A 22765-nucleotide genomic window follows, 5' to 3' on the forward strand; every position below is an offset into this window, starting at 1 on the left:
TTCCTATCAGCTAAACACAACAGGAAGTGGCTCCAGTGGGCACGAGATCACCAACACTGGACAACTGAGGAGTGGAAAAATATCGCCTGGTCTGACGAATCCAGGTTCCTGTTGCGTCATGGTGATGACAGAGGCAGGATGTGCCGTAGGCAGCATGAGTCCATGGACCCATCCTGCCTGGGTAATGTTTCCCTGGCACATGTTAGGTCCCTTGATAACAATTGAGCAAACGTTTACGACACTTTGTAGAATCCATGCCTTGAATTCGGGCTGTTCTGGAGCTGAAGGGGGGTTGTACATAATAAATTGGCCACTGAGTGTATACGTATGTGTGTGGTACTTGTTAGATATTGTGGGCTTCTTGTGATGTGTTTTTGTATGTATGATTGCTGTACAAGTGAGTTAGCTAGCATTCTCTAAATGTAATGTATGTTATTGCTGTACAAGTGAGTTAGCTAGCATTCTCTAAATGTAATGTATGTTATTGCTGTACAAGTGAGTTAGCTAGCATTCTCTAAATGTAATGTATGTTATTGCTGTATAAGTGAGTTAGCTAGCATTCTCTTAATGTAATGTATGTTATTGCTGTATAAGTGAGTTCGCTAGCATGCGCTAGATGTAATGGCCACATTAGCTAATACACTGTTGTTGTTACAGATTCATGCTATTGACAGCCATCAACATCACTGAGCCATCAACATCACTGAGCCATCAACATCACTGAGCCATCAACATCACTGAGCCCTGCATATCTATATAAGAGTGGCAGGTAGCCTAGCGGTTAGAGTGTTGGGCCAGTGAAACCAAAAGTGAAAATCTGTCGACGTGCCCTTGAGCAAGGCACTTAACCCTAACCTATCCAGTGTATGTGACAATAAAACATATATTAGTGGAGGCTGGTGAGAGGAGCTATAGGAGGACGGGCTCATTGTTATGGCTGAAATAAATTACATGGAACATATCAAACATATAGAAACCACACTTTCCATTTATCCCATTCCAGTCATTACAATGAGCCTGTCCTCATATAGCTCGGCCCACCAGCCTCCTATGACATGTGCAGTATCAGTCAAAAGTTTGGACACACCTACTCATTCAAGTGTTTTATTTATTTTCACTATTTTCTACATTAAAGAATAATAGTAAAGTCATCAAAACTATGAAATAACACATATGGGATCTTGTAGTAACCAAAAAAGTGTTAGATTCTTCAAAGTAGGCACCCTTTGCCTTGATGACAGCTTTGCACACTCTTGGCATTCTCTCAACCAGATTCACCTGGAATGCTTTTCCAACAATCTTGAAGGAGTTCCCACATATGCTGAACACTTGTTGGCTGATTTTCCTTCACTCTTCGGTCCAACTCATCCCAAACCATCTCAATTGGGTTGAGGTCGGGTGATTGCGGAGGCCAGGTCATCTGATGCAGCACTCCATCACTCTCCTTCTTGGTCAAATAGCCCTTACACAGCCTAGAGGTGTGTTGGGTCATTGTCTTGTTGAAAAACAAATGATAGTCCCACTAAGCACAAACCAGATGGGATTGTATATTGCTGCAGAATGCTGTGGTAGCCATGCTGTTTAAGTGTACCTTGAATTCTAAATAAATCACAGACAGTGTCACCAGCAAAGCATCCCCACAACATCACACCTCCTCCTCCATGCTTCACGGTGGGAACCACACATGCAGAGATCATCCGTTCACCTTCTCTGTGTCTCACAAAGACACAGCGGTTGGAACTAAAAATCTCAAATTTGGACTCATCAGACCAAAGGACAGATTTCCACCGGTCTAATGTCCATTGCTTGTGTTTCTTGACCCAAGCAAGTCTCTTCTTCTTATTGGTGTCTTTTAGTAGAGGTTTCTTTGCAGCCTGATTCACACAGTCTCCTCTGAACAGTTGATGTTGAGATGTGTCTGTTACTTGAAATCTGTGAAGCATTTATTTGGGCTGCAATCTGAGGTGCATTTAACTCTAATGAACTTAGATGTAACTCTGGGTCTTCCTTTCCTGTGGTGGTCCTCATGAGAGCCAGTTTCATCATAGCGTTTCATGGTTTTTGCGACTGCACTTGAAGAAACTTTCAAAGTTCTTGAAATTTTCCGTATTGACTGACCTTCATGTCTTAAAGTAATGATGGACTGTTATTTCTCTTTGCTTATTTGAGCTGTTCTTGCCATAATATGGACTTGGTATTTGTCACGTCCTGGCCAGTATAAGGGTTATTTGTTATTGTAGTTTGGTCAGAACGTGGCAAAGGGTATTTGTTTTATGTGGTTCAGGGTGGTGTGTTTGTTTAAAGGGTGGTTGATTTAGTATTTCCGGGGTTTTGGTTTATGGTCTAGGTTTATGTATGTCTATGTGGAATCTAGTGAGTGTGTTTCTATGTTGTGTTGATTGGGGTTGGGACTCTCAGTTGAAGGCAGGTGTTGTCTATCTGCCTTTGATTGAGAGTCCCATATATTAGGGTGTGTTTATGGTTGTTATTTGTGGGTGATTGTTCTGTGTTAGCCTTGTGCCTTACCAGACTGTTTTGTTGTTCGATCGTTCGTGTTTTTTTGGTTATTTTTGTATGTTCATTTTGAATATAAATAAACAGCAAGATGAGCATACACGTACCTGCTGCGTTTTGGTCCTCCTTAACCGACGACAACCGTGACAGAATCACCCACCACTCAAGGACCAAGCAGCAGAGGAAGGAGCAGAAGGAATTCGAGTTGGACTGGCGGGAGAAGTGGACCTGGGAGGAAATTCTGGACGGGGCCGGACCTTGGCATCAGGCTGGGGATTATCAGCGCCCGCAGTGGGAAATTGAGGCAGCCAAGGCAGAGAGGCGGAGGTACGAGGCCATGGACGCGCTGAGGGAGAAGCACGAGAGGCACCCCCAATAATTTTTTTGGGGGGGGGCACACGGGTTGTTTGGCTAGGCGGAGGAAGAGCCGGAAGCCAGCTACCCGTGGTTATATGGAGGAGCGTATGGGGTGGAGAGCGCTATGTTTCGCTGAGAAGCGCACTATCTCACCCATACGCACGCACAGTCCGGTGCGAGTTATTCCAGCCCCTCGCAGGTGCCGTGCTAGAGCGGGCATCCAGCCTGGTAGGAGGATGCCTGCGCAGCGCATCTGGTCGCCGGTACGCCTCCGAGGACCAGGCTACCCAACTCCCGCTCTACGCACGGCTACCATCAGGCCCCTGCACAGCCCAGTCTGCCCTGTACGAGCACCCCGCTCGTACAGGGCTACTAGTTCCATCCAGCCAAGGCGGGTTGTGCAGGAGGTAAGATCTAGACCGGCTGTGCGCCTCCATAGCCCTGGGTTTCCAGCTCTTGTCTCTCGTGCGGACCCAGAAGTGCGTCAACCCAGTCCGACTCGTCCTGTTCCCGCTCCCCGCACTAGCCTTCAAGTGCGTAGAGCTGCCCGCCAGTCAACAGTCGTCGGAGCTGCCCACCAGTCAATATTCGTCGGAGCTGCCCGCCAGTCAACAGTCGTCGGAGCTGCCCGCCAGTCAACAGTCGTCGGAGCTGCCCGCCAGTCAACAGTCGTCGGAGCTGCCCGCCAGTCAACAGTCGTCGGAGCTGCCCGCCAGTCAACAGTCGTCGGAGCTGCCCGCCAGTCAACAGTCGTCGGAGCTGCCCTCCAGTCAACAGTCGTCGGAGCTGCCCGCCAGTCAACAGTCGCCGGAGCTGCCCGCCAGTCAACAGTCGCCGGAGCTGCCCGCCAGTCAACAGTCGCCGGAGTGGCCAGACTGCGCTGAACTGCCGGAGTGGCCAGACTGCGCTGAACTGCCGGAGTGGCCAGACTGCGCTGAACTGCCGGAGTGGCCAGACTGCGCTGAACTGCCGGAGTGGCCAGACTGCGCTGAACTGCCGGAGTGGCCAGACTGCGCTGAACTGCCGGAGTGGCCAGACTGCGCTGAACTGCCGGAGTGGCCAGACTGCCCTGAGCTGCCGGAGTGGCCAGACTGCCCTGAGCTGCCGGAGTGGCCAGACTGCCCTGAGCTGCCGGAGTGGCCAGACTGCCCTGAACTGCCGGAGTGGCCAGACTGCCCAGACTGTCCCGAGTGGCCAGACTGCCCTGAACTGCCGGAGTGGTCAGACTGCCCAGACTGTCCCGAGTGGCCAGACTGCCCAGACTGTCCCGAGTGGCCAGACTGCCCAGACTGTCCCGAGTGGCCAGACTGCCCAGACTGTCCCGAGTTGCCAGACTGCCCAGACTGTCCCGAGTTGCCAGACTGCCCAGACTGTCCCGAGTTGCCAGACTGCCCAGACTGCCCCGAGTTGCCAGACTGCCCCGAGTTGCCAGACTGCCCCGAGCTGCCAGAGTGGCCCGACTGCCCCGAACTGCCAGAGTGGCCCGACTGCCGGGAAAGGCCAGAACCGGAGCCACCTCCTGATATAGGTGGGTTGGGGAGGGGGGGGTGTAGCACAGTGCCGTCGTTGACGGCAGCCACCCTCCCTTCCCTCCCTTTAGTAGAGGGGAATTTTTGTTTTGTTGTTTGGGGTTGTTGTTTTGTTTTTTTTGTTTTTTTGTTTTAAAGGTGCTTCCGGGGTTAGCACCTTTAAGGGGGGGGTACTGTCACGTCCTGGCCAGTATAAAGGTTAATTAGTATTGTAGTTTGGTCAGGACGTGGCAAAGGGTATTTGTTTTATGTGGTTCAGGGTGGTGTGTTTGTTTAAAGGGTGGTTGATTTAGTATTTCCGGGGTTTTGGTTTATGGTCTAGGTTTATGTATGTCTATGTGGAATCTAGTGAGTGTGTTTCTATGTTGTGTTGATTGGGGTTGGGACTCTCAGTTGAAGGCAGGTGTTGTCTATCTGCCTTTGATTGAGAGTCCCATATATTAGGGTGTGTTTATGGTTGTTATTTGTGGGTGATTGTTCTGTGTTAGCCTTGTGCCTTACCAGACTGTTTTGTTGTTCGATCGTTCGTGTTTTTTTGGTTATTTTTGTATGTTCATTTTGAATATAAATAAACAGCAAGATGAGCATACACGTACCTGCTGCGTTTTGGTCCTCCTTAACCGACGACAACCGTGACAGTATTTTACGAAATAGGGCAATCTTCTGTATACCACCCCTACCTTGTCACAACACAACTGATTGGCGCAAACGCATAAAGAATGAAAGAAATTCCACAAATTAACTTTTAATAAGGCACACCTGTTAATTGAAATGCATTCCAGGTGACTACCTCATGAAGCTGGTTGAGAGAATTCGAAGAGTGCGCACAGCTGTCATCAAGGCAAATGGTGGTTACTTTGAAGAATCTCAAATATAAAAAATATTTTGACTTATTTAACACTTTTTGTGTTACTACATGATTGCAACTTTTGACTGGTACTATATATGCATTTATTTTTACATTGTTTTTGCTGTTTCCTATCTACTGTCAGGTATTTACACATTGTATTTAGTCATATTTTGTTATTGTGATCAATGATGATAAAAGACCCAGTCTGATTTTAATATGCAAGTGATTCATGCTATCGACAGCCATCAGCATTATTGAGCCTTGCTCATCTATTGAGCTGTTTTCTATCTATTGTCAGAAAAGAAACTACCGGTCAACTGGAATCCCTTTCTATATTACACAACACAAGAGAGATTAAACATTAATGTTACATTAACATGACCTACAGTTCATGTGTGCAGTTGGCCGGTTTGTCCATGCGGTGGCCCTCCTTCAGCAGTTTGAACAGCTCCTCTACAGGGATGCCGGGGTACGGGGACCCTCCCAGGGTAAAGATCTCCCAGAGCAGCACCCCATAGGACCACCTGGAGAGAGGGGAGGCATCACAGATTAGAGGTCGAAGAGCACTGAAATAGTAACATTGTTCAGCTGTCGTCTTGACTTTATATCTTATTAAATACATCCCTCCAAACAAGCCTTAACTCTACATACTGGTAAGTGTATCGTTGTATCAGTAAATTCTCATCATGATTGATGTAACCGCACTAAGGACTATTCAACACTGGTCCGACCAATCGGATTCCATGCTTCAAGATTGTTTTGATCACGCGGACTGGGACATGTAGCCTCAAAGAATAATATTGGCGTATACGCTGATTCAGTGAGTGAGTTTATAAGGAAGTGCATTGGAGATGTTGTTCCCACTGTGACTATTAAAACCTACTCTAACCAGAAACGGTGGATTGACGGCAGCATTCACGCAAAACTGAAAGCGCGAACCACCGCATTTAACCATGGCAAGGTGACTGGGAATATGGTTGAATACAAACAGAGTAGGTATTCCCTCCACAAGGCAATCAAACAAGCAAAATATCAGTATAGAGACAAAGTGGAGTCACAATTCAACGGCTCAGACACAAGATGTATGTGACAGGGTCTACAGACAATCACGCACTACAAAAGGAAAACCAGCCACGTCACGGACACCGACATCTTGCTTTCAGACAAACTAAACACTTTCTTTTCCCGCTTTGAGGATAATACAGTGCCACCGTCGCAGCCGACTAACAAGAACTGGGCCCCCCCCCTCTCCTTCTCGTCATCAACATGAGTAAAACATTTAAACGTGTTAACCCTCGCAAGGCTGCTGGCCCAGACGGCATACCTAGCTGCGACATCAGAGCATGAGCAGACCAGCTGGCTGGTGTGTTTACGGATATATTCAATCAATCCTTATCCCAGTCTGCTGTCACCACATGCTTCAAGAGGGCCACCGTTGTTCCTGTTCCCAAGAAAGCTAAAGGTAACTGAGCTAAATGACTATAGCAACGTAGCACTCACCTCCATCATCATGAAGTGCTTTGAGAGACTAGTCAAGGATCATATCCCCTCTACCCTACCTGACACCCTAGACCCACTCCAATTTGCTTACCGCCCCAATAGGTCCACAGACGATGCAATCGCCATCACACTGCACATTGCCCTATCTCATCTGGACAAGAGGAATACCTATGTAAGAATGTAAGAATGACAATAGCTCAGCTTCCAAGCTCATCATTAAGCTCGAGACCCTGGGTCTCAACCCACCTCTAACCATGTGTATGGACCAATAACATCTGCTGACCATGTGTATGGACCAATAACATCTGCTAACCATGTGTATGGACCAATAACATCTGCTGACCATGTGACCAATAACATCTGCTGACCAGGTGTATGGACCAATAACATCTGCTGACCAGGTGTATGGACCAATAACATCTGCTGACCAGGTGTATGGACCAATAACATCTGCTGACCATGTGTAATGGACCAATAACATCTGCTAACCATGTGTATGGACCAATAACATCTGCTAACCATGTGTATGGACCAATAACATCTGCTAACCATGTGTATGGACCAATAACATCTGCTAACCATGTGTATGGACCAATAACATCTGCTAACCATGTGTATGGACCAATAACATCTGCTAACCATGTGTATGGACCAATAACATCTGCTAACCATGTGTATGGACCAATAACATCTGCTAACCATGTGACCAATAACATCTGCTGACCATGTGTATGGACCAATAACATCTGCTAACCATGTGACAATCACATCTGCTAACCATGTGTATGGACCAATAACATCTGCTAACCATGTGACCAATAACATCTGCTAACCATGTGTATGGACCAATAACATCTGCTAACCATGTGACAATAACATCTGCTAACCATGTGACCAATAACATCTGCTAACCATGTGTATGGACCAATAACATCTGCTGACCATGTGTATGGACCAATAACATCTGCTGACCATGTGTATGTGACCAATAACATCTGCTGACCATGTGACCAATAACATATGCTAACCATGTGACCAATAACATCTGCTAACCATGTGACCAATAACATCTGCTAACCATGTGTATGGACCAATAACATCTGCTGACCATGTGTATGGACCAATAACATCTGCTAACCATGTGTATGGACCAATAACATCTGCTAACCATGTGTATGGACCAAAAACATCTGCTAACCATGTGTATGGACCATTAAAATCTGCTAACCATGTGACCAATAACATCTGCTAACCATGTGTATGGACCAATAACATCTGCTAACCATGTGACCAATAACATCTGCTAACCATGTGTAATGGACCAATAACATCTGCTAACCATGTGACCAATAACATCTGCTAACCATGTGTATGGACCAATAACATCTGCTAACCATGTGTATGGACCAATAACATCTGCTAACCATGTGACCAATAACATCTGCTGACCATGTGTATGGACCAATAACATCTGCTAACCATGTGACCAATCACATCTGCTAACCATGTGTATGGACCAATAACATCTGCTAACCATGTGACCAATAACATCTGCTAACCATGTGTATGGACCAATAACATCTGCTAACCATGTGACAATAACATCTGCTAACCATGTGACCAATAACATCTGCTAACCATGTGTATGGACCAATAACATCTGCTGACCATGTGTATGGACCAATAACATCTGCTGACCATGTGTATGTGACCAATAACATCTGCTGACCATGTGACCAATAACATATGCTAACCATGTGACCAATAACATCTGCTAACCATGTGACCAATAACATCTGCTAACCATGTGTATGGACCAATAACATCTGCTGACCATGTGTATGGACCAATAACATCTGCTAACCATGTGTATGGACCAATAACATCTGCTAACCATGTGTATGGACCAAAAACATCTGCTAACCATGTGTATGGACCATTAAAATCTGCTAACCATGTGACCAATAACATCTGCTAACCATGTGTATGGACCAATAACATCTGCTAACCATGTGACCAATAACATCTGCTAACCATGTGTAATGGACCAATAACATCTGCTAACCATGTGACCAATAACATCTGCTAACCATGTGTATGGACCAATAACATCTGCTAACCATGTGTATGGACCAATAACATCTGCTAACCATGTGACCAATAACATCTGCTAACCATGTGTATGGACCAATAACATCTGCTAACCATGTGACCAATAACTGATACAACAGGACTGATACAACAGGACTGATACAACAGGACTGATACAACAGGACTGATACAACAGGACTAATACAACAGGACTGATACAACAGGACTAATACAACAGGACTGATACAACAGGACTAATACAACAGGACTGATACAGGACTGATACAACAGGACTGATACAACAGGACTGATACAACAGGACTGATACAACAGGACTAATACAACGGGACTGATACAACGGGACTGATACAACGGGACTGATACAACGGGACTGATACAACGGGACTGATACAACAGGACTGATACAACAGGACTGATACAACGGGACTGATACAACGGGACTGATACAACGGGACTGATACAACGGGACTGATACAACGGGACTGATACAACGGGACTGATACAACGGGACTGATACAACAGGACTGATACAACAGGACTAATACAACAGGACTGATACAGGACTGATACAGGACTAATACAACAGGACTAATACAACAGGACTGATACAACAGGACTGATACAACAGGACTGATACAACAGGACTGATACAACAGGACTGATACAACTGGACTGATACAAATGGACTGATACAACTGGACTGATACAACAGGACTGATACAACAGGACTGATACAACTGGACTGATACAACTGGACTGATACAACTGGACTGATACAACTGGACTGATACAACAGGACTGATACAACTGGACTGATACAACAGGACTGATACAACTGGACTGATACAACTGGACTGATACAACAGGACTGATACAACTGGACTGATACAACAGGACTGATACAACAGGACTGATACAACTGGACTGATACAACTGGACTGATACAACAGGACTGATACAACAGGACTGATACAACAGGACTGGTACAGGACTGATACAACTAGACTGATACAACTAGACTGATACAGGACTGGTACAGGACTGATACAACAGGACTGATACAGGACTGATACAACAGGACTGATACAACTGGACTGATACAACTGGACTGATACAACAGGACTGATACAGGACTGATACAACAGGACTGATACAGCAGGACTAATACAACAGGACTGATACAACAGGACTGATACAACAGGACTGATACAACTGGACTGATACAACAGGACGGATACAACAGGACGGATACAACAGGACTGATACAACAGGACTGATACAGGACTGATACAACAGGACTAATACAACAGGACTGATACAACAGGACTGGTACAGGACTGATACAACAGGACTGATACAACAGGACTGATACAACAGGACCGATACAACAGGACTGATACAACAGGACTGATACAGGACTGATTCAACAGGACTAATACAACAGGACTGATACAACAGGACTGATACAGGACTGATACAACAGGACTGGTACCCCCTGTATATAGATATATAAATCTATATTCACACGTGGTTTTGCTGGTATTTGAGGTGATATTAAAGACATTCCTCCTGTCCTGCATATCTCTCTACATGGGCAGACCAGAGGCATGCTGAGTGGCTGGCTGTGTCAACTTACACATCGCTCTGGTGCGTGTAGACGCGGTCGAACAGAGCCTCTGGAGCCATCCATTTCACGGGTAGACGACCCTGCAACAACACACAGACAACAGAACAGCTGTATCAGCACAATGGATCTAAATACCAGGCACCCAGAAAACACATAACAGTCTAACACATAACAGATATACCCCCCATCACTATCTAATAGATATACCCCCCATCACTATCTAACCCATAACAGATATACCCCCCATCACTATCTAACCCATAACAGATATACCCCCATCACTATCTAACCCATAACAGATATACCCCCATCACTATCTAACCCATAACAGATATACCCCCATCACTATCTAACCCATAACAGATATACCCCCCATCACTATCTAACAGATATACCCCCATCACTATCTAACCCATAACAGATATACCCCCCATCACTATCTAACCCATAACAGATATACCCCCCCATCACTATCTAACAGATATACCCCCCCATCACTATCTAACCCATAACAGATATACCCCCCCATCACTATCTAACCCATAACAGATATTCCCCCCATCACTATCTAACCCATAACAGATATACCCCCCATCACTATCTAACAGATATACTCCCCATCACTATCTAACAGATATACCCCCATCACTATCTAACCCATAACAGATATACCCTCCATCACTATCTAACCCATAACAGATATACCCCCCCATCACTATCTAACAGATATACCCCCCCATCACTATCTAACCCATAACAGATATACCCCCCATCACTATCTAACAGATATACCCCCCACCACTATCTAACAGATATACCCCCCATCACTATCTAACCCATAACAGATATACCCCCATCACTATTTAACAGATATACCCCCATCACTATCTAACCAATAACAGATATACCCCCCATCACTATCTAACCCATAACAGATATACCCCCCATCACTATCTAACCCATAACAGATATACCCCCCATCACTATCTAACCAATAACAGATATACCCCATCACTATCTAACCCATAACAGATATACCCCCCAATCACTATCTAACCCATAACAGATATACCCCCCATCACTATCTAACCCATAACAGATATACCCCCCATCACTATCTAACCCATAACAGATATACCCCCCATCACTATCTAACCCATAACAGATATACCCCCCATCACTATCTAACCCATAACAGATATACCCCCATCACTATCTAACCCATAACAGATATACCCCCGCATCACTATCTAACAGATATACCCCCCCATCACTATCTAACCCATAACAGATATACCCCCCATCACTATCTAACCCATAACAGATATACCCCCCATCACTATCTAACCCATAACAGATATACCCCCCATCACTATCTAACCCATAACAGATATACCCCCATCACTATCTAACAGATATACCCCCCCATCACTATCTAACCCATAACAGATATACCCCCATCACTATCTAACAGATATACCCCCATCACTATCTAACAGATATACCCCCCATCACTATCTAACCCATAACAGATATACCCCCATCACTATCTAACCCATAACAGATATACCCCCCCATCACTATCTAACAGATATACCCCCCCCATCACTATCTAACGCCTAACAGATATACCCCCATCACTATCTAACAGATATACCCCCCATCACTATCTAACAGATATACCCCCCATCACTATCTAACCCATAACAGATATACCCCCCATCCCTATCTAACCCATAACAGATATACCCCCCATAACTATGTAACAGATATACCCCATCACTATCTAACAGATATACCCCCCATCACTATCTAACCCATAACAGATATACCCCCCATCACTATCTAACCCATAACAGATATACCCCCCATCACTATCTAACCCATAACAGATATACTCCCCCATCACTATCTAACAGATATACCCCCATCACTATCTAACAGATATACCCCCCCATCACTATCTAACAGATATACCCCCCATCACTATCTAACAGATATACCCCCCATCACTATCTAACAGATATACCCCCATCACTATCTAACCCATAACAGATATACCCCCATCACTATCTAACCCATAACAGATATACTCCCCCATCACTATCTAACAGATATACCCCCATCACTATCTAACAGATATACCCCCCATCACTATCTAACAGATATACCCCCCATCACTATCTAACAGATATACCCCCCATCACTATCTAACAGATATACCCCCCATCACTATCTAACAGATATAACCCCCCATCACTATCTAACCCATAACAGATATACCCCCCATCACTATCTAAGCCATAACAGATATACCCCCCCATCACTATCTAACAGATATACCCCCATCACTATCTAACAGATATACCCCCCCATCACTATCTAACCCCATAACAGATATACCCCCATCACTATCTAACCCATAACAGATATACCCCCATTACTATCTAACCCATAACAGATATACCCCCATCACTATCTAACAGATATACCCCCCATCACTATCTAACCCATAACAGATATACCCCCCATCACTATCTAACAGATATACCCCCCCATCACTATCTAACAGATATACCCCCCATCACTATCTAACCCATAACAGATATACCCCCCATCCCTATCTAACCCATAACAGATATACCCCCCATCACTATCTAACAGATATACCCCCATCACTATCTAACAGATATACCCCCCATCACTATCTAACCCATAACATATATACCCCACTCACTATCTAACCCATAACAGATATACCCCCCATCACTATCTAACCATAACAGATATACCCCCACCATCACTATCTAACAGATATACCCCCATCACTATCTAACAGATATACCCCCCATCACTATCTAACAGATATACCCCCCCATCACTATCTAACAGATATACCCCCCATCACTATCTAACAGATATACCCCCCATCACTATCTAACAGATATACCCCCCCATCACTATCTAACCCATAACAGATATACCCCCCATCCCTATCTAACCCATAACAGATATACCCCCCATCACTATCTAACAGATATACCCCCATCACTATCTAACAGATATACCCCCCATCACTATCTAACAGATATACCCCCCATCACTATCTAACCCATAACAGATATACCCCCCATCACTATCTAACCCATAACAGATATACCCCCATCACTATCTAACAGATATACCCCCCATCACTATCTAACAGATATACCCCCATCACTATCTAACAGATATACCCCCCCCATCACTATCTAACCCATAACAGATATACCCCCATCACTATCTAACAGATATACCCCCCCATCACTATCTACCCATAACAGATATACCCCCCATCACTATCTAACCCATAACAGATATACCCCCATCACTATCTAACCCATAACAGATATACACCCCATCACTATCTAACCCATAACAGATATACCCCCCCATCACTATCTAACCCATAACAGATATACCCCCCATCACTATCTAACAGATATACCCCCCATCACTATCTAACCCATAACAGATATACCCCCCATCACTATCTAACCCATAACAGATATACCCCCCCATCACTATCTAACCCCATAACAGATATACCCCCCATCACTATCTAACCCATAACAGATATACCCCCCCATCACTATCTAACCCATAACAGATATACCCCCCCATCACTATCTAACCCATAACAGATATACCCCCATCACTATCTAACCCATAACAGATATACCCCCATCACTATCTAACCCATAACAGATATACCCCCCATCAATATCTAACCCATAACAGATATACCCCCCATCACTATCTAACCCATAACAGATATACCCCCCATCACTATCTAACAGATATACCCCCCCCATCACTATCTAACCCATAACAGATATACCCCCATCACTATCTAACAGATATACCCCCCATTACTATCTAACCCATAACAGATATACCCCCCATCACTATCTAACCCATAACAGATATACCCCCCATCACTATCTAACCCATAACAGACATACCCCCCATCACTATCTAACAGATATACCCCCCATCACTATCTAACCCATAACAGATATACCCCCCATCACTATCTAACCCATAACAGATATACCCCCCATCACTATCTAACCCATAACAGATATACCCCCCATCACTATCTAACCCATAACAGATATACCCCCATCACTATCTAACAGATATACCCCCCATCACTATCTAACCCATAACAGATATACCCCCCATCACTATCTAACCCATAACAGATATACCCCCCATCACTATCTAACCCATAACAGATATACCCCCCCATCACTATCTAACCCATAACAGATATACCCCCCCATCACTATCTAACCCATAACAGATATACCCCCATCACTATCTAACAGATATACCCCCCATCACTATCTAACAGATATACCCCCCCATCACTATCTAACCCATAACAGATATACCCCCCATCACTATCTAACCCATAACAGATATACCCCCATCACTATCTAACAGATATACCCCCCATCACTATCTAACCCATAACAGATATACCCCCCATCACTATCTAACCCATAACAGATATACCCCCCATCACTATCTAACAGATATACCCCCCATCACTATCTAACAGATATACCCCCCATCACTATCTAACCCATAACAGATATACCCCCCCATCACTATCTAACCCATAACAGATATACCCCCCATCACTATCTAACAGATATACCCCCCATCACTATCTAACCCATAACAGATATACCCCCCATCACTATCTAACAGATATACCCCCATCACTATCTAACCCATAACAGATATACCCCCCATCACTATCTAACAGATATACCCCCATCACTATCTAACAGATATACCCCCATCACTATCTAACAGATATACCCCCCATCACTATCTAACCCATAACAATATACCCCCCATCACTATCTAACCCATAACAGATATACCCCCCCATCACTATCTAACAGATATACCCCCCATCACTATCTAACCCATAACAGATATACCCCCCATCACTATCTAACAGATATACCCCCCCATCACTATCTAACCCATAACAGATATACCCCCCATCACTATCTAACAGATATACCCCCCATCACTATCTAACCCATAACAGATATACCCCCCCATCACTATCTAACCCATAACAGATATACCCCCCATCACTATCTAACAGATATACCCCCATCACTATCTAACAGATATACCCCCCCATCACTATCTAACCCATAACAGATATACCCCCCATCACTATCTAACCCATAACAGATATACCCCCCATCACTATCTAACAGATATAACCCCCCCATCACTATCTAACAGATATACCCCCATCACTATCTAACCCATAACAGATATACCCCCCATCACTATCTAACCCATAACAGATATACCCCCATCACTATCTAACAGATATACCCCCCCATCACTATCTAACAGATATACCCCCCATCACTATCTGCTGGTAGTCTTCTTGTAGTAGTCTATGTTGTTATTATATTGTATTATTATATATTATTACTCACGTTGGTAGTCTTCTTGTAGTAGTCTATGTTGTGCACATCTCTAGCCAGACCGAAGTCTGCGATCTTCATCACGTTCTCCTCGGTGACCAGGACGTTCCTGGCTGCCAGATCTCTATGGATACACTGAGGAAGAAGAATGAATAAGTCCGGCTAAATACACTGGACTGTATTATACCACATTGTAGCATATAGACCATATATAATCCTAACAAGGGCTGCAAAATTCCGGTAGCTTTCCAAAAAAGGTTTTCCATAAATCCCAGTTGGAAGATTCCCGGAATCAGAAAAGAATAAGCAGGGAATCCAGAATCTCCATCCAAGATTTCTAGAAACCCTGAGAATTTTGGAAAGTAAAGATTTTTTGCAACCCTACTATGCCCAGTATGCCACCCACCTTCTGCGAGGCCAGGTACTCCATGCCACGCGCCACCTGGTAGGCGCAGGACACCAGGTCTTTAAAGGTGAGCTGCTCATCAGGGATCTTACAGGTATCGAAGGAGTAGTCCGTCCCCGGGGGCCGACGGGCCCTCAGGTACTCCCTCAGGTTCCCTTTGGAAGCGTACTCCACCAACACGTACAGGGGACCTGGGGAATATATATATACTGTATTTATACTTTATACCTAAACCCTGTTCAGTGGTGTAAAGTACTTAAGTAAAAATACTTTAAAGTACTACTTCAGTAGTTTTTATGGGGTATCTGTACTTTACTATTTATATTTTTGACAACTTTTACTTTTACTTCACTACATTCCTAAAGAAAATAATGTACGTTTAGCTCCATACATTTTCACTGACACCCAAAAGTACTCGTTACAGTTTGAAAGCTTAGCAGGACAGGAAAATAGTACAATTCACACATTATCAAGAGAACATCCCTGGTCATCCCTACTGTCTCTGATCTGGAGTACTCACTAAACAGAGAATATACCTGGTCATCCCTACTGACTCTGATCTGGAGGACTCACTAAACAGAGAATATACCTGGTCATCCCTACTGACTCTGATCTGGAGGACTCACTAAACAGAGAACATCCCTGGTCCTCCCTACTGCCTCTGATCTGGAGGACTCACTAAACAGAGAACATCCCTGGTCATCCCTACTGCCTCTGATCTGGAGGACTCACTAAACAGAGAACATCCCTGGTCATCCCTACTGCCTCTGATCTGGAGGACTCACTAAACAGAGAACATCCCTGGTCATCCCTACTGCCTCTGATCTGGAGGACTCACTAAACAGAGAACATCCCTGGTCATCCCTACTGCCTCTGGTCTGGAGGACTCACTAAACACTAACCCTGTTAACTCTAACCTCTAACCTTGTTAACTCTCTGTGTACAAGCTCCCAGCAGGTTATGTTGTCACTTACCATCCTGTGTACATGCTCCCAGCAGGTTGAGGATATTTTTGTGTTTTCCAATCATCTTCATCATCTCCATCTCTGAGACCAGGTCTGATAGGTCCTTATCTGTGGCGTCGTCTGATGGAGAAAGAGAGGGGACAGACAGACAGCGGGAGAGAGAGGGGGCCAGACAGACAGACAGCAGGAGAGAGAGGGGGACAGACAGCGGGAGAGAGAGGGGGACAGATAGCGGGAGAGAGAGGGGGACAGACAGACAGTGGGAGAGAGAGGGGGACAGACAGTGGGAGAGAGAGGGGGACAGACAGCGGGAGAGAGAGGGGGACAGACAGACAGCGGGAGAGAGAGGGGACAGACAGACAGCGGGAGAGAGAGGGGACAGACAGACAGCGGGAGAGAGAGGGGACAGACAGACAGACAGCGGGAGAGAGAGGGGACAGACAGACAGCGGGAGAGAGAGGGGACAGACAGACAGCGGGAGAGAGAGGGGGACAGACAGACGGGAGGAGAGGGGGACAGACAGACAGCGGGAGAGAGAGGGGGACAGACAGACAGCGGGAGAGAGAGGGGACAGACAGACAGCGGGAGAGAGAGGGGGACAGACAGACAGCGGGAGAGAGAGGGGGACAGACAGACAGCGGGAGAGAGAGGGGGACAGACAGACAGCGGGAGAGAGAGGGGGACAGACAGACAGCGGGAGAGAGAGGGGGACAGACAGACAGCGGGAGAGAGAGGGGACAGACAGACAGCGGGAGAGAGAGGGGGACAGACAGACAGCGGGAGAGAGAGGGGACAGACAGACAGCGGGAGAGAGAGGGGACAGACAGACAGCGGGGAGAGAGAGGGGGACAGACAGACAGCGGGAGAGAGAGGGGACAGACAGACAGCGGGAGAGAGAGGGGACAGACAGACAGCGGGAGAGAGAGAGGACAGACAGACAGCAGGAGAGAGAGGGGACAGACAGACAGACAGCGGGAGAGAGAGAGGTGACAGACAGACAGCGGGAGAGAGAGAGGACAGACAGACAGCAGGAGAGAGAGGGGACAGACAGACAGACAGCGGGAGAGAGAGAGGTGACAGACAGACAGCGGGAGAGAGAGGGGACAGACAGACAGACAGCGGGACAGAGAGAGGTGACAGACAGACAGCGGGAGAGAGAGAGGTGACAGACAGACAGCGGGAGAGACAGAGGACAGACAGACAGCGGGAGAGAGAGGGGACAGACAGACAGACAGCGGGAGAGAGAGAGGTGACATACAGACAGCGGGAGAGAGAGGGGGACAGACAGACAGCGGGAGAGAGAAGGGGACAGACAGACAGTGGGAGAGAGAGGGGGACAGACAGACAGCGGGAGAGAGAGGGGACAGACAGACAGCGGGAGAGAGAGGGGGACAGACAGACAGCAGGAGAGAGAGGGGACAGACAGACAGACAGCGGGAGAGAGAGAGGGTGACAGACAGACAGCGGGAGAGAGAGGGGGACAGACAGACAGCGGGAGAGAGAGGGGACAGACAGACAGCGGGAGAGAGAGGGGACAGACAGACAGCGGGAGAGAGAGGGGGACAGACAGACAGCGGGAGAGAGAGGGGACAGACAGACAGCGGGAGAGAGAGGGGGACAGACAGACAGCGGGGAGAGAGAGGGGGACAGATAGACAGCGGGAGAGAGAGGGGGACAGACAGACAGCGGGAGAGAGGGGGACAGACAGACAGCGGGAGAGAGAGGGGACAGACAGACAGCGGGAGAGAGAGGGGGAGAGACAGACAGCGGGAGAGAGAGGGGACAGACAGACAGCGGGAGAGAGAGGGGACAGACAGACAGCGGGAGAGAGAGGGGGACAGACAGACAGCGGGAGAGAGAGGGGGACAGACAGACAGACAGCGGGAGAGAGAGGGGGACAGACAGACAGACAGCGGGAGAGAGAGGGGACAGACAGACAGACAGCGGGAGAGAGAGAGGACAGACAGACAGCAGGAGAGAGAGGGGACAGACAGACAGACAGCGGGAGAGAGAGAGGTGACAGACAGACAGCGGGAGAGAGAGAGGTGACAGACAGACAGCGGGAGAGAGAGGGGGACAGACAGACAGCGGGAGAGAGAGAGGGGGACAGACAGACAGCGGGAGAGAGAGGGGGACAGACAGACAGCGGGAGAGAGAGGGGACAGACAGACAGACAGCGGGGAGAGAGAGGGGACAGACAGACAGACAGCGGGAGAGAGAGAGGACAGACAGACAGCAGGAGAGAGAGGGGACAGACAGACAGACAGCGGGAGAGAGAGAGGTGACAGACAGACAGCGGGAGAGAGAGAGGTGACAGACAGACAGCGGGAGAGAGAGAGGACAGACAGACAGCGGGAGAGAGAGGGGACAGACAGACAGACAGCGGGAGAGAGAGAGGTGATAGACAGACAGCGGGGGAGAGAGAGGGGGACAGACAGACAGCGGGAGAGAGAGGGGACAGACAGACAGACAGCGGGAGAGAGAGAGGTGACAGACAGACAGCGGGAGAGAGAGGGGGACAGACAGACAGCGGGAGAGAGAGGGGGGACAGACAGACAGCGGGAGAGAGAGGGGGACAGACAGACAGCGGGAGAGAGAGAGGACAGACAGACAGCGGGAGAGAGAGGGGACAGACAGACAGACAGCGGGAGAGAGAGGGGGACAGACAGACAGCGGGAGAGAGAGAGGGGGACAGACAGACAGCGGGGAGAGAGAGGGGGACAGACAGACAGCGGGAGAGAGAGAGGGGGACAGACAGACAGCGGGAGAGAGAGGGGACAGACAGACAGACAGCGGGAGAGAGAGGGGACAGACAGACAGACAGCGGGAGAGAGAGAGGTGACAGACAGACAGCGGGAGAGAGAGAGGACAGAGAGACAGCGGGAGAGAGAGGGGAAAGACAGACAGACAGCGGGAGAGAGAGGGGGACAGACAGACAGCGGGAGAGAGAGGGGGACAGACAGACAGCGGGGAGAGAGGGGACAGACAGACAGACAGCGGGAGAGAGAGAGGACAGACAGACAGCAGGAGAGAGAGGGGACAGACAGACAGACAGACAGACAGCGAGAGAGAGACAGGTGACAGACAGACAGCGGGAGAGAGAGAGGACAGACAGACAGCAGGAGAGAGAGGTGACAGACAGACAGACAGCGGGAGAGAGAGAGGTGACAGACAGACAGCGGGAGAGAGAGAGGTGACAGACAGACAGCGGGAGAGAGAGGGGACAGACAGACAGCGGGAGAGAGAGGGACAGACAGACAGCGGGAGAGAGAGGTGACAGGCAGACAGCGGGAGAGAGCGAGGGGACAGACAGACAGCGGGAGAGAGAGAGGGGGACAGACAGACAGTGGGAGAGAGAGGGGACAGACAGACAGACAGTAGGAGAGAGAGGGGACAGACAGACAGCGGGAGAGAGAGAGGGGACAGACAGACAGACAGCAGGAGAGAGAGGTGACAGGCAGACAGACAGCAGGAGAGAGAGGTGACAGGCAGACAGCGGGAGAGAGAGAGGACAGACAGACAGCGGGAGAGAGAGAGGGTGACAGACAGACAGCGGGAGAGAGAGAGGGACAGACAGACAGCGGGAGAGAGAGGGGGAAAGACAGACAGCGGGAGAGAGAGGGGGACAGACAGACAGCGGGAGAGAGAGGGGACAGACAGACAGCGGGAGAGAGAGGGGGACAGACAGACAGCGGGAGAGAGAGGGGACAGACAGACAGCGGGAGAGAGAGGGGACAGACAGACAGCGGGAGAGAGAGAGGGGTTCAGACAGACAGACAGCGGGGAGAGAGAGGGGGACAGACAGACAGACAGCGGGAGAGAGAGAGGGGGACAGACAGACAGCGGGAGAGAGAGGGGGACAGACAGACAGCGGGAGAGAGAGGGGGACAGACAGACAGCGGGAGAGAGAGGGGGACAGACAGACAGCGGGAGAGAGAGGGGACAGACAGACAGCGGGAGAGAGAGGGGACAGACAGACAGCGGGAGAGAGAGGGGGACAGACAGACAGTGGGAGAGAGAGGGGACAGACAGACAGCGGGAGAGAGAGGGGACAGACAGACAGCGGGAGAGAGAGGTGACAGACAGACAGCGGGAGAGAGAGGGGACAGACAGACAGCGGGAGAGAGAGGGGGACAGACAGACAGCGGGAGAGAGAGAGAGGGGACAGACAGACAGCGGGAGAGAGAGAGGGGACAGACAGACAGCGGGAGAGAGAGAGGGGGACAGACAGACAGCGGGAGAGAGAGGGGGACAGACAGACAGCGGGAGAGAGAGAGGGGGACAGACAGACAGCGGGAGAGAGAGGGGGACAGACAGACAGCGGGAGAGAGAGGGTGACAGACAGACAGCGGGAGAGAGAGAGGGTGACAGACAGACAGCGGGAGAGAGAGAGAGGGGACAGACCGACAGCGGGAGAGAGAGGGGACAGACAGACAGCAGGAGAGAGAGGGGACAGACAGACAGTGAGAGAGAGAGGGGGACAGACAGACGGATGGAGAGAGAAGAAGACATTTAAATTCCAGATCACGTTATAACAGACAGTCAGAGATAATCAGTGGCACCGTTTTGTGGCACCTGACCACACCACTGAACAGTAGTTCAGGTGCAACAAAACTAGGGCCTGTAGGACCTGCCTTGTTGATAGTGTTGTAGAGAAGGTAGAAACTAGGGCCTGTAGGACCTGCCTTGTTGATAGTGCTGTTAAGAAGGTAGAAACTAGGGCCTGTAGGACCTGCCTTGTTGATAGTGTTGTTGAGAAGGTAGAAACTAGAGCCTGTAGGACCTGCCTTGTTGATAGTGCTGTTAAGAAGGTAGAAACTAGGGCCTGTAGGACCTGCCTTGTTGATAGTGTTGTTAAGAAGGTAGAAACTAGGGCCTGTAGGACCTGCCTTGTTGATAGTGTTGTTAAGGTAGAAACTAGGGCCTGTAGGACCTGCCTTGTTGATAGTGTTGTTAAGAAGGCAGAAACTAGGGCCTGTAGGACCTGCCTTGTTGATAGTGCTGTTAAGAAGGTAGAAACTAGGGCCTGTAGGACCTGCCTTGTTGATAGTGTTGTTAAGAAGGTAGAAACTAGGGCCTGTAGGACCTGCCTTGTTGATAGTGCTGTTAAGAAGGTAGAGACTAGGACCTGTAGGACCTGCCTTGTTGATAGTGTTGTTGAGAAGGTAGAAACTAGGGTCTGTAGGACCTGCCTTGTTGATAGTGTTGTTAAGAAGGTAGAAACTAGGGCCTGTAGGACCTGCCTTGTTGATAGTGTTGTTAAGAAGGTAGAAACTAGGGCCTGTATGACCTGCCTTGTTGATAGTGTTGTTAAGAAGGTAGAAACTAGGGCCTGTAGGACCTGCCTTGTTGATAGTGTTGTTAAGAAGGCAGAGCAGTGCTTTATCATGGACAG

The 22765-nt window shown here is 48.0% G+C and overlaps 1 protein-coding gene across 1 annotated transcript in view; it reads right to left on the reverse strand.

Moving 5' to 3' along the window:
- The window catches only part of fgfr3 (fibroblast growth factor receptor 3), a 170968-nt gene that overhangs the window by 7187 nt on the left and 141016 nt on the right, over positions 1–22765 (reverse strand). The window contains exons 10-14 of the mRNA XM_029712591.1: positions 17380–17490; positions 16406–16596; positions 16012–16134; positions 10499–10569; positions 5637–5774 (exon numbers count right to left, since the gene is read on the reverse strand). Of these exons, the coding sequence (XP_029568451.1) occupies positions 5637–5774; positions 10499–10569; positions 16012–16134; positions 16406–16596; positions 17380–17490 (634 nt within the window). The remainder of the gene's footprint in view (positions 1–5636; positions 5775–10498; positions 10570–16011; positions 16135–16405; positions 16597–17379; positions 17491–22765) is intronic.

Source organism: Salmo trutta, chromosome 25, assembly GCF_901001165.1.
Source record: "Salmo trutta chromosome 25, fSalTru1.1, whole genome shotgun sequence".
Taxonomy (NCBI): domain Eukaryota; kingdom Metazoa; phylum Chordata; class Actinopteri; order Salmoniformes; family Salmonidae; genus Salmo; species Salmo trutta.